Source organism: Labrus mixtus, chromosome 18 (genome assembly GCF_963584025.1).
Source record: "Labrus mixtus chromosome 18, fLabMix1.1, whole genome shotgun sequence".
NCBI classification, from domain to species: Eukaryota; Metazoa; Chordata; class Actinopteri; order Labriformes; family Labridae; genus Labrus; species Labrus mixtus.
The window spans coordinates 17,207,189-17,220,366 of record NC_083629.1 but is presented as its reverse complement, the minus strand read 5'-3'; the positions used below and the strand labels follow the sequence as shown (position 1 = coordinate 17,220,366).

Here is a 13,178-nt window from a genome sequence, read left to right as displayed (position 1 = left end):
TAAATAAAATTAATTAAGAGATCATAAAAAGTAACCTGGATTTATTTTTATATTTAAAAATAGAAGTTATTTTGAGACACTGACAGCTTAGAAAAATAAGTATATAAGTAAATAAGAGTAATAATAATAATAATGATAATAACTTAGATTTATATAGTGCCTTTCATGAAACCCAAGGATGCTTAATTTCATATTTCTCTCACCTGTTTCTTACATTGATGTCAATAAGATGTATAAACATAAACATGTGCAGTTCATTGTGAAACCAAAGATCTAAATCACCATCATAAGAGGAGGACTTGAAGGCAGCAACACTCTATATAGCTGTAGCTGTGAACTCTGGGTGATTTGGGGTCAGATTGGTTATAGTATATGATGTTAAGTAAATTATAAAACACTTTAATAAAAAAGAAGGAAACATAACACTAAAATATGTCATAAAAGTGTCCAGGTAAATTACTGAGCTCATTGATATCAGCGCTCTACTTAGATCAGTAGATGGGTCATAAAAAGAAAGATATGTGTTATCATTTTGACTTAACATGACATCCAACTGAGGACTGAAGTTGATATCAGCTGTTGTTTTTGTAATGCTGGATGTTTGAGATTCATCACCTACAAGAGAAATGTACAAGTTGTGTGGTAAATAGTTCTCTTCTTCCTTTATTTAAGATTTAAGGGAGATAAATAAATGTCTTTCAGCTTTCAAGTACAGTTCTACTGTCCACATACTCTTTAAAATGCATTCCTCTGAAACTGTGATTTTTCTATTTTCTTACACTTCGTGGCATCTTGGTTCAGTCAGACTCCCACATCGAGTTAGTTGGACATATCATTTCAAAACATTCCAGCCAGATGACGTGAGTTTACAGATCTTTGTCAGGGTCTGATGGCGGTCTTTATCTTTGGGAAGAGTCGGAGGGCGTTCTGTGTTGTTACCTCCATCACCGTCTGCAGCGACACTCCTTTAATCTTGCTGATGTACTCAGCAGAGATACAGATGTTTTTGGGCTCATTTCTCACCTGCAATCAGGACACACAGCAAGAAGGATATAACAAGAGAACACAGTGAAGGACGTCTTAAGGTATTATAACTTCAAAGAGTGAAACAGATTCACAAAAATACAAAAACCTGGAAGGCCCAGAAAATTGTCCTCAATGCTAATTGGAACAAAGGGCTAATACAATCATAAAATAACTTTAATGACACTCATATTTATAATCTGAGGGGAAAATGACTTTACCTGCTTTTCTGGCCCAAGAGCAGGTGAATCTGTTTCCAGACAGATGTTCTCTAATGGCAGCTGTTTCACAAGTTTCTGCTTCTTGGTGGAAAAATTCACAACACAACCCATCTTAAGTCATTAACATTCAACTTTATAAACCACAACATTTCTGAAGACATTATGAGCAGGCTTTAGTTGACTTCACCGTCAATTCTGTCATAAACAGGAAAATATATATAAAAAATACATCTGTCTTCTTACACATAAAGGAGAAAAGATAATAGAAGTTTGTAGAACTGCAGACAGTGTACAGTATGTTTGTGTAACTGAGGAGAACCTTTAAAAACAGGCTGGGATGTGATACAACATATGGACATTAATATCATACACTCTGCTGTACCTGTTCACTCCGTATTATGGATGGGGGGATAGAAAAGAAATACCCAGCCTTCACTCCCTCCATGGCAACAGACGGTTTCCCATCAAAAGCATGAAGTAGGACTTTTTCGACACCTAGTGGCGAACAAGATGTATTGCAGCGTTATCCCAAACACCAGAGAAAGAGTATAGCAACAGGTAAAGAATCTAAACTGTACCCTGTTCCTTCAGGAGATGGATGGTGGGTCTTCCTGCAGATCTTGAATGAACATTTCTAGAAATAAAACATAACCATGTATCTAACATGAATAGTAGTGTAGTATTCCTTTTTCAGTATCAATGTAGCTTTGTTGGAATAATCCCTTTTTTGTTGAAACAAAGGTTTATAATCTTTACATATCATCTTGGATGTGTAGTCTAAAGTCGAACAGCGAGACTCACAGAGGGAGGTCCAGCTCCTTAGCTATCTGTGCCTGACGAATGAGGACCTGTCTTTGGCTCTCTTTATCAGAGTCACAGCTGACATATCTGGGTGTAAAATCCAAACCAACCTAAAATAATACATGCAAAACAGACAGAACAGTTATCTGTAAAGCAAAAGGACGACAGGACAGCAAACGATTACTGACTAATTACCAGAGATGGTGAATTATTACCTCCCCAATGGCCACAAGGTGGTCTTTGTATTTCTGTATTATTGGTAAAGCAGCATCTAGATCCTGCAAAAACAAAAAAAAAAGTCAGAAAACAACATCCTAAATGACTTATCTACAACATGACAGGTGTTAAAATTCACCAAAATTACACCCACAAAAAAGCCCCCCCATCGTCACGTTGTCCGGGATTTAAATATATCTGTCACTGAGATTTCAACACTGTGGGATTGAAGTATTGAAGTATAAGTACTGTATGTAGTATTGGAACAAATCAGGAGCTAATCTCTCTCTAGGAACAATTACCCTGTTACTTTTTGGATGTCATTTTATAGAGTATTGACAATGTCTTCAGTGTTTCTGAGGAGAAGTTTACTATTTAATGATAATACATATTTGGTAACACATGAAGTTATAGAAAAAAAAAATGTTTTAATTCTACTTTGGGTGAACTGACCCTTTAAAAACACTAGTTACCCTACCTGTAGAGAAGCCCCCCTCTGTTGCTCTGGGGACACTTCTTGAACAGGGTGAACACCCAGGCAGGGGAAGATAAAACCTGGAAACCTGGAGAAATGTGTAAATGTCATTAGAGACACATAAAGAACGTGTAATATTGGAGTGATGACCCTTTGGAGGATAGTTAGTCTACCTCTGTGACAACTCAATAATCTTCTCAAATTCTCCGGCATGCTCGGCCACAGCTAATAGCGCCAATAGCCCAGCCTAGGAAGCAATAGAACAAATAAATGTGTAACTAATAGTATTCTATTAGAAACTATTCTTGCAAATTGTAATCAAAGACGGCTTACCTTTTTGGAATTCTCAACCACCTCATCGATGTCCTAAAACAGAACAAGTACATAATAAATGAATCCAAAATGAAAAATCTCCACTTGTATTCTTAAATGCATGATCATACCTTGTCAAAATCCCTCGCAGAGATATGACAGTGACAGTCAACGTAGCCATGCATGTGTGCACGATTCAGCTTTCAGAACCAAAACACATGCCTTCTTCCTGGAACGAGAGAGTCAGAGGCAGGCAGACCAGACCAGACTGCGCATGCGTACACCAAACGGGAGCGCAAGATTTAGAACGCAGCGTCGCCCGGTGCGGTGGCGTTCCATTACATCTCATTGGTTTGAGTGTCACCGGTTCACCTACAGGTCAACGAATGCAACACACACACCCCCCGCCCCCCCCCTCCCCAGAAGACTGAAGCGTATTCATGTTACCTTTAATTGTCATGTTTCCGTCTGATTTGATTGCTTACACTTTCAAATGTGACATTTTAGCGTCAAATCAATGCGATAGTCACCCAGTTCTCTCGATCATTTTGGGTTAATTTGACCTAAAATGGGATGTTTAACCACTCTTTTCATTCCATTGATGCTTCTGGTAGTAGGCACCAGCCGAGCAAAATACGAACCGAACTGGGAATCCATCGACTCCAGGCCGCTTCCAGAGTGGTTCGATCAGGCAAAGTTCGGCATCTTCATACACTGGGGGGTCTTTTCTGTCCCCAGCTTCGGAAGCGAGTGGTTTTGGTGAGCTTTTGTTCCAGACTTCAATTAATGAACACAACACAAGCACTAAACATCGACTTTACACATGTAGATTCTTGGGAAAGCTGGACACTCAATAATATTACATTTGTAAGCCTACTACAAAATAAGTGCACTGAGTTTATATAGGCTTTACTAAACTATTTTGGAATTTATTTATATATATTTTTTATCTTAGCACTGCACGATATAAAAATGTGATGTGCAATAATATTGTTCAAGTATTGATATGAAATGGGATAAATACACTAATATTGAAGAATATGTATTGGCATTTTATATATAGCTCTTTGAAACATGTTTCTCTTGAATTCCCAACAAATCCAAAAAAAAAAGTTTTGTTTTTTTTCAGCACTAAACTGATGAATCAAATGAATGTGAGGGTAAGTGATTATGAGCTTCATCTGACTGTTTCAAAACTGTCAGATGAGCTTCACTGTAACAAACAGGCCTTCATTCAAAACATAGAATGTGCTGAGTGAAAAAAAAAAAAAAAACATTGCTTGATTACATAAAAAAAAAAAAACTTCTTATTTATCGTGATCAATTCAAACCTTTGCCATGTGTTTGTTGCAAATGCTCATATTGCAATACCAATACAATTGGGAATTATTGTTCAGCCTTAATGAGAACATCACAAAAAGACTGGGGAAGGCTTTTAGAGGACTTAACCATCACCATGATGATCCCTCAGCCTATGGAGTGTTTCCCTGTTGGGTATAGAAGTTACTCCAATTTTGTTTCCCCCGTGTATCTGTCCTTGTTTGGCTTATTATTACATGCTTTTGTTTAATGATCGATTTAAATGTTAAATAACTCTGTAAACATGCAGTTTTAAAGGTGCTATATAAATAAAGTTATTATTTTTGTCACATGGTAACATTTATTTTTATTTTATTAAACACAGCTTGCCTTGCATTTGTTTTGTGTTCCAGGTGGTACTGGCGGAAGCAAAAACTAAAGCCGTACGTTGACTTTATGCAGCGTAATTATCCTCCAGACTTCAAGTATCAAGACTTTGCACCCCAGTTCACCGCTGAGTTCTTTGATGCCGAAGAGTGGACGGACATCTTTGCCTCATCAGGGGCAAAGTACATTGTCCTGACGACAAAACACCATGAAGGTATGATCAACATCTTGTTTCCCTCTTGTTGTTTGCAGCAAAAACACACACACACAAAAAAAAATGTAGTTTTAATTTCACATTGAGTAGTTGAAGTGCTTTGTTCATCCCCTCAGACATGCAGAAGATGAACTTTGTTATCCATATATTCCCAGGTTTCACACTCTGGGGCTCAAAGAACTCCTGGAACTGGAACGCTGTGGATGTCGGACCAAAAAGAGATCTGGTAGATGAAGTGGCGAGCGCTCTTCGTGGGAACAGCGACCTGCGTTTAGGACTCTACCACTCTCTCTTTGAGTGGTTCAATCCACTCTTTGAACTGGACGCTGCCAATGTGTTCACGACAAACTACTTTCCTACCAGTAAAACGCTTCCTGAGCTGTATGAGCTCATTGTCAAATACAAACCAGAGATCTTGTGGTCAGATGGGGACGGAGACGCACCAGATAAGTACTGGAACAGCACAGGTTTCTTAGCCTGGCTCTATAACGACAGGTAATCAAGTAAGATTCATTTAGACGGTAAGTTTAAGATTCATTAGGATGACTCATCTTATTCCTTCACAGTCCTGTTCGAGACACGGTGGTGACAAATGATCGCTGGGGCTATGGTTCCATCTGCACCCACGGTGGATATTACACCTGCGCTGATCGCTACCAGCCTGGACACCTGCTCAAACACAAATGGGAGAACTGCATGACCATCGACACAAAGTCGTGGGGCTACAGACGAAATGCCGCCCTGAGTGACTACCTCACCATCGAGCAGATCGTAGCAGTAAGAGTTGTCTTTTACCTGTCAACTTTTTCAAGCTTCCGCTTCATTAAACAAAACATTTTTTTTATTTCAAATGATATATCTTACATTAAGCTACTCTAAAAGTTTCAGCTCTATTAACTCTGGTGGAGCGCAGCCCTCCAGCTGTTCACAAATCTTTGTGTAGTAAAACAATGTTCGAGTATTTTCAATAGTATCCTTCCTGGAATAACTTTACTAACAGCTGAAAATTAACCTGAAATGATGTATTATGGTGAAACATCCATAAGCAGCATCTTTCACTCTTATAAATGCGGTATGTGTTTTTCAGACTCTGGTGGAGACTGTGTCCTGTGGGGGAAACCTGCTGATGAACGTCGGCCCCACACACGATGGAAGGATCGCTCCGATCTTTGAGGAGCGTCTGAGACAGATGGGTCAGTGGCTGAAGGTCAACGGGGAGGCGATTTACAACACAACAGCATGGAGGGCCCAGAATGACAGCGTCACTCCTAACGTCTGGTGGGTGCTCATCGTAATGACCAATGAAGAGTGTCTCTTCCGCCTGTAGATAATTTAAGAATTGATTGAGTTGACAACTTTCTTTCCAGAAAATAGGTATGTACATGACTGGTATTTAGGGAGTGTAATGTAGCTTGTGAATGTAGTGATCATGATAGGTGATTTTATTAATCACTTTTTGGGGGGGTTTGTGGTAGCAGGGTGACTCCTCTCTAATGCCAATCAAAGGAAACTGAATAAGATCAGATAAGGTAATAGGGAAACCATTCTATTTATAAAAACTGTATGAGCGACTTTTTACTTGAATGGGCTTTATCATTAACAGGTACACTTGTAGACCACAGGAAAAGTGGATCTTTGCCATTTTACTTGAGTGGCCTATGGATGGATCTGTGATCCTGAATGAACCTGATGTGACAGAAGGACAGACTCAGGTAAGACAAAAGGTCGAGCTTTAAGCTTATTGACATTTAAGAAAAAGGCTTTTTAGTAGAATATACTGCTTCAACAGAACATACTGCTTTTTACTGATTTATCAAACACATTGAACTCATTTTAATGAATCTGGTTAAAGCAACAGTATGTAACTTTTACACAATGACATTGTAGGTTCAGCAGTCAGCTGGGCTTTTGTTTACGCCCGCATTCCAAGACACGAAACCAGCTTAGCCGGGCCTGGCATACTTCAAAATAACTACTGACTGGCAGTCATACTTCTACTGTCGAACACAGTATGTAGTATGCAGTTCATACTACATACTGTGTTTGTTACTATGTAGTAGGTGGTTTCAAAAACAGCCGCTATCAAAGTAATCACAGTGAGCAAAAGAACAGCGATCAACAAAAAAATACAGAAACCCAGCTCAGCTCCCCGTCCCACTGATCAGAAAACATGAACAGATACAAATATATATAATATAATAATAAACAATAACCAAAAACACCAAAATATAACCCATTACATACTATAGCCTTAAAAATGACTTTAAAGTTCCACTTGAATCCATTCATGGCTCTTAAGGTAGCAGGTCAATAAATGTCTGTATTTAAAGCCTTCATGTATTTGGCCTAACTCTGACTCATCGTGCACAGAGGACTAAACTCTTTTTTTCACCCTTCCTGTCAACATCCCAACCTGGTCCTTGTGTTGTTTTTGTTCTTAAAAAGGTGGAGCTCGTCGGTCACGGGTCCCTGCATTGGGAGCCTGTAAAGCCCAGCGGACTGCGGGTCTTCCTGCCCCAGCTGTCCTTCAGACAGATGCCATGCCAGTGGGCCTGGACACTGAGGCTGACAGGTGCCACTTAAAACCGGATCACATGAGGAAGAAGAGACGGAGCTGCAGGCCTGAGAAAAGAACCCACACTTTTTCTATGGACATTTTTTAATAGACTATTACAATATAAAAATGATCTTTTTCTAGGTCTGGAAAAAGAAACACGTCACAAAGTTATTTGTTTAACTCTTGTGATTGAAGTCTAGCTCAATTTTACTGCACTTAAGAATGTAAGTCGTTATTTTTTAAAACCAGAAAACGCGGACAACAGCCTGAATACAAAAAAAATTGCGCTTTTGTCTAAATTATTTTGAATTTTTCTGCACTTTTGAAGTTAATGTTTTGGGCTCTTTTTTTTTTTTTTAACCTGGTCATCAAAGAGAAAACAACAACATCTCTGTACACTTTTATTAAGAATGTTCATAGTTTGTCCATGAATCACACCCAGCGTTTCTCAAGCCAGCAGAGTACTACACAAAACAATCCATGAGCCAATTCGATTACCTTCACGCCAAACTACACTTAATATTTGGAAAATTCTAAGCTATATGCAACTTTCTATCAAAAATACGAAAACATTCCTCCAATCTCTCTTATATGACAACATCACTGTTGAAGAGGAGATTCATCCCCAACACACTTTTTATAACCTATCTAGTCGACATTAAAAGTAATAGAAGTATTTCCATGTCCCTTAAGGGTTCAGTATACTTCCTTGAAATTACTTTTCATTAAACCTACATGTTAAATAAATGTTCCTGCAGTCTGCAGAATTCATCAAATGATGAAGTGTGTTTAGAATGTGAAGGAATGTTTGAATCACATAAATGAACCTTTGATGCTCCATGTTTCTTTTTTTTCTGTAAGTATGCATGTAGGGGGAAAAATTGCACATTCCAAAAATAAATCATGTTTTCTTATAAGTTTTGGTTGTATTTTATTCACCTTTGGACTCTCACTTCAATGCAAAGACTATCTCAAATATTATGACCTCGGGATCTAACAATTAAGCTAATTTCTCAGGTTCTATTTTGAATCAGTGACTTTCTTGCACAACTACCGTATAGTCCTCCTGCTGTAGATGTTTGATTTATGTAAGCACTTTTCTCCTCTAAAAGATTTGTTATTTTTGGGCATTTTGTGCCTTGAGAGATAGGACATGTGGACAGAGCTGGAAATCAGGGAGAGAAAAGAATATGGAATGACATGTAGGAAAGGAGCCACAGGTCAGATTCGAACCCAGGCTGCCCGCTTGGAGGACCACAGCCTCCATAACCACATCCACTGCACCACCAGTGCCCCAGCACTTTTCTCCTCTTAATTGGCCTGTTTAAACCGTTAAAAAAAGCAAATGGAATCATGTTTAGATTCATCCACTACCACATTTTATTTCCCGATAAACACTTCTTTCATTTCAGCCCATTGTAACTTGGGAGCCATATGAACCAAACAAATATTTTAAATACATTATTTGCAATAATCATCCAAAGTTCTGAAATGAAGAATGATGGAAAGATCGAAAAGAATAAATATATAATGACCTCTTAGCGCCCCCTGCTGCCTACATCTGTAATAGCATCCTGGTCGTGCAGTGTATTTTTTTTTAAAGGACGCTGACGACGCAAAACTAATCTCTACAACCCCTGCTGAGCACAGATGACCCCGGAAAACAGGATCCAGTGTCATGCACCAGAGAAATGTCGGTGAAATGAAATTAGCGGATCTGCATGCTGCAAAGTGACTGGTAAGCCTCAGCTCCCCCGCTGCGTCGCGTCGCGCGTTCATAACTGGTCTTAAAGATGAAACTGTTGTGTTTCCATCACGATAGAAGAGGTGTATTTGTCACCTAAGATGGTGAGTCCGGTGCAGGGCAGATCTCTGTGTTGTGTCTGCTCTCTGCTGCACGCCTTTAAGGTGGGAGGCTCCCTCTCCTGCAAATGTTCCATGACGTGCCGAATGGGGGGTTTGCAAGGGGTTCTCACGTCCTTGCATTTCCCCCCCTTTCAGCAGGCTATCCCCAAACCACCTGACAGCTGATCCCCTAAACAACAACAACAACACGCACAACAGGAGGATGTGAGGATGTAAATCATGTGTGGACAGATGCACGCTGAACGGGACACACAGTAAGGCTACTACACATTTGAGAGAAAAATGGCGATTTAAAGTGGCAAACCACTCTTTCATTTTCCATTTAGATGACATGTTCAGTCAGAATTTGTAAAATGCAAAGAGGATGCAAATCACATTTACAACTGGGATGATTAAAATGTCAGAATGAAGCTCATATGATGACAGTTTTATAAACTAAAATAAGGATTTTCATGTTTTAATGTAGTTCACTGAACTCAATTTCCAAAAACAAAATTTTGAATTGCTTTTTTGTGAGAAGGAATAACATACATCTAGAATATATTTATTTGACTATCAAAGAGGACTCAGGGTTTACCTTTTTTTTATTATTTTCTGATATAGAGTCTTAAGTGATTAGATTATTCTTCCCATAAAAATGTAGCAAAAGAAAAAGTGGAAAAATGTTCATGATGATTTCCCATAACCAAAAGTTTAAAGTCCAGACATTTTTTTATAACACCAAAATATTTAATTGTACCTGTAGGGAAGGAGAAAAAATACTTGCTGTTTTTGCATAAAATATGACTCAAATTCTGAAATGCTCATCACATTTGTCGCTGATTGATTTCTTTCCATTGGCGAATTGTTTTTCAACCAGTGATGTATGATGTAAAATGTTGTAGGAGTTACATAGAGCGCATTACCTGCACGTTAAGTGAATCAGCACACTTTGGTCATATTGTATAGTGTGTGTGTGTGAGTATAGCAGCTCTGATTGATTGAAGCATTTTAAATCATAGACCCCCAAAATTGCAAATTTTCTTTGTGTGCTTTTTGAAACGTTGATTTCCACTGTGCATGCAGCTCTATTTTTATGTCCACCAGCACAATAAGTATAACCTGTAACTCTGCATGATGAGATATTGATAAACTGTGTGGCTGCAGCCTGTTTTCTTCACTCATTTCTGCAGTCTTGTTGCTGTAATCTACTGTGGTAATTATATATGTAGACAGGAACCGGCAAGCTGCAACAGACGTTGGCATGGTTTCCATGGAAACACACAATCATGTCAGATTATTTTCAGGTACTGCTGCGATAATGGTGTAAGTACAGCTGGTTTGAGAGGCTGATTTAAAGCGACGGATAAATGAAACGTTGGCCGATTGATCCTAAAGGTGAATCAGGTGATTTTTTTTTTTTTTTTAATGGATGAATGATTGATGGATTGAGTGAAAGGATTGTATTCAAGCCTTTATTGGTGTTTGTATCAGCTGTTTGTTCAACCTGTAGTGTTCCCCTGTAAGCGATATCTCAGTCAGCCATATGACAGCCACTACAGCCTGCAGGGAGGAAAACCTCATTCCTTCCATTCATAAACACCACCACCACCCCCACCACCCCCCCCTCGTCTCTCCCTCACTCTTTGTATGTGTGTGTTGTCCCCTCTCTCTCCCCTTCTACCCTCCCATCCGTTTAACCGCTAATATCATTAGAGGCCTGCGAGTAGACGGGTGCACGTGTGGCATTCAATCACATGCAAATTTGTGGCAGATTTGAGCCGGTCAGCGGAGCCGTGGTGTAGCTTTAGATAGTGGAAATGCCAAGCAGTGTGGAACATCCTGGGGGACAGACCATTATATTTATAGAGATAGGCGACTTGACCTTCACTGCACATTGAGTATCAGCCATTTTAGTGCCGCTCCTCTAGATACTGAATACAGCATAATGGATCTCAGCTGCAGTGCAGTTAGTAAGCTTCAACTTCATCTTCGGCTTGTTAGAGGCGATATCTAATAATAGCTTCCTGCAATTCCATACTGTGGAGGGACTCTGTCGATACACAGTCTCCACATTCACTGCTTTTTTGGCTCTCAGAGAGGTGAAGTTTTCAACAGGAAATGCACTCTGAAATTACAGTTTGCTGCGCAGGAAATTCAGGCCTTCCATTTGGGTAGGATTCTAAATTCAGAGGAAAAGCTGAATGTCCGCACATAAGTTTGAAGCCTTTGTTCTGCTGCGTAAGCTTCATGTTAAGACCTCTGTTAAATATGCCTCAGCTGTAGCCCAAAGCCAAGGACTCCTATTCATAGAGGCACCCAGTTGTTCTCACCCAATGGCACACAGGGAAGCTGAGGAGGATGGTCAAAGCGGGTGAAGTATTTATAGTTTTGTAAATTATATTGTGTTGAAAGGCCGAAGTTTCACGTAAATGACTGAGGTGAATGATTACAAATCTATTAAAATCATGGGGGAAATCCCACTGTGGTGTACCAATACTAAAATACATAACAGCACCCAAACCCCTTATGATATCAGTTGATTTTGGCAGATGAGATTAGACAGTTTATCAGCTGTAAATTCCTCACATCACATGTTTTCTACCTGTTGCAAGTGGTGTAACCTGTAGCAGTAATATTAAACTAAATCTAAGATCTTATGTGTTCTACATATGACATTGAAGTAATGTAACGGCATCGGTCAGATGGATTTTGTGGGCCAAGCTTGAAGTTTTCCTTTAAATAAATGTAACAATGTAAGTCACCACATGTCGCCAAATGAGGTCATATTTTGTAATCAAGCCTATTTGCCACAATAAAAGCTCCCACATCTGTAGTCCCACAAACCGGCTGTTAATTGCGACATTCCTGGGACACATCTCCCTTCACCCCGCAGTAGCTGGTTCACATAAAAGCGTACACATTATCACGTCACTGTAACGCTCTTGCCACTTTCTTATCTCTAAAAGAAGACACTTATGGGTCTCGATCCACCAGTTGAGAACCACTGGATTTACACACGTTGTCCTTGTATAACCTTATTTGGTGTGACCAATATGTGACTTATACTGGCAGGAGAACGCTAATATTGCAAAGCTTAAGATGAATGTAGTTAGATTAATTCATGTTTGCTGAATTTGACATCTCTGACTATTTGTTAGGCTACATTTTAGCGTTTACCATCATGATGTTGTTGTTGTAGCTTTTGTCAATTGTCATTGATTTACACCGGCTTTAGCCGTGCTTCATTATATGAGTAATAACTACTTAACAAAGTATACTGCTGTGTATTTCAGTCTTAAACAATGTCTCATATTTTATCAATTAATGATATAGTTTGAACTGTTGAAATGTAGTGGAAGTATAAACTACCACAAAAATGTAACTTCAGCATTTCAGGAAAATATACTTTGTAACTAAATCAATTGTTAATCGGGCAGTATCAAAGGCTGCACTGTACAAAAGTGAGAAGTATGTTATAGATAAATAAGACATTATTGCATAGATGTAGAGGCTGAAATAGCTCTATGTCATACTGAACTCATATATCTAATTCAGAGGATGAGGTTTGCAGCTGCACATAATCTGCTGTATTGTCCTACTTTTTTTTTTTGCTGTGTTAATGACACCCTCATCACGACTCTCTCCATTCACAAAGCGAATCCTGTCGTGATGGGAAGAACTGGCTCTGAACAGGCTGTGGGTGTCTCAGAATTCAGAGAACATGTCTAATTTCTGCAGCATCCTCCCAGCCAGCCACACGAAGTCTTTTCACTGAGTTCCTCTCACTATACAAAACTGAATAAGATCACTCTGTAGGAAATGTAT

General features: G+C 39.1%; 2 protein-coding genes across 3 annotated transcripts; one reads left to right on the top strand and one right to left on the bottom strand.

The window, feature by feature from the left end:
- Positions 1-383: 383 nt before the first annotated feature.
- On the bottom strand, positions 384-3,277 carry LOC132993797 (putative deoxyribonuclease TATDN3). 2 transcript variants are annotated; one of them, XM_061063843.1, is made up of 10 exons: positions 3,180-3,277; positions 3,070-3,102; positions 2,910-2,983; positions 2,740-2,824; positions 2,261-2,323; positions 2,046-2,155; positions 1,823-1,878; positions 1,627-1,739; positions 1,245-1,325; positions 384-1,023 (listed from the first exon to the last, which is right to left on the bottom strand). In XM_061063843.1, exons 1-10 carry the CDS (start codon positions 3,231-3,233, stop codon positions 880-882), a joined length of 813 nt encoding a protein of 270 aa, XP_060919826.1. In that variant the 5' UTR covers positions 3,234-3,277; the 3' UTR covers positions 384-879. The 2 variants fall into 2 exon arrangements, with proteins under 2 accessions (XP_060919826.1, XP_060919827.1); XM_061063844.1 differs by having other exon boundaries at positions 1,245-1,322; positions 3,180-3,263.
- Positions 3,278-3,463: 186 nt separating this feature from the next.
- On the top strand, positions 3,464-8,422 carry fuca2 (alpha-L-fucosidase 2). The gene is made up of 7 exons (XM_061063842.1): positions 3,464-3,807; positions 4,761-4,948; positions 5,104-5,443; positions 5,515-5,725; positions 6,036-6,226; positions 6,552-6,660; positions 7,394-8,422. Exons 1-7 carry the CDS (start codon positions 3,617-3,619, stop codon positions 7,529-7,531), a joined length of 1,368 nt encoding a protein of 455 aa, XP_060919825.1. The 5' UTR covers positions 3,464-3,616; the 3' UTR covers positions 7,532-8,422.
- The last annotated feature ends 4,756 nt before the right edge of the window (positions 8,423-13,178 follow it).

Coding starts and splice junctions, on each gene's coding strand:
- fuca2 (XM_061063842.1), top strand. CDS start 3,617: ATGGGATGTTTAACCACTCTTTTCATTCCATTGATGCTTCTGGTAGTA. Junction 5,726..6,035: donor CCATCGAGCAGATCGTAGCA/GTAAGAGTTGTC, acceptor TGTGTTTTTCAG/ACTCTGGTGGAGACTGTGTC. Junction 6,661..7,393: donor TGACAGAAGGACAGACTCAG/GTAAGACAAAAG, acceptor GTTCTTAAAAAG/GTGGAGCTCGTCGGTCACGG.
- LOC132993797 (XM_061063843.1), bottom strand. CDS start 3,233: ATGCATGGCTACGTTGACTGTCACTGTCATATCTCTGCGAGGGATTTT. Junction 1,879..2,045: donor AAGGAGCTGGACCTCCCTCT/GTGAGTCTCGCT, acceptor TTTTATTTCTAG/AAATGTTCATTCAAGATCTG. Junction 1,024..1,244: donor CTCTTGGGCCAGAAAAGCAG/GTAAAGTCATTT, acceptor TCCTGATTGCAG/GTGAGAAATGAGCCCAAAAA.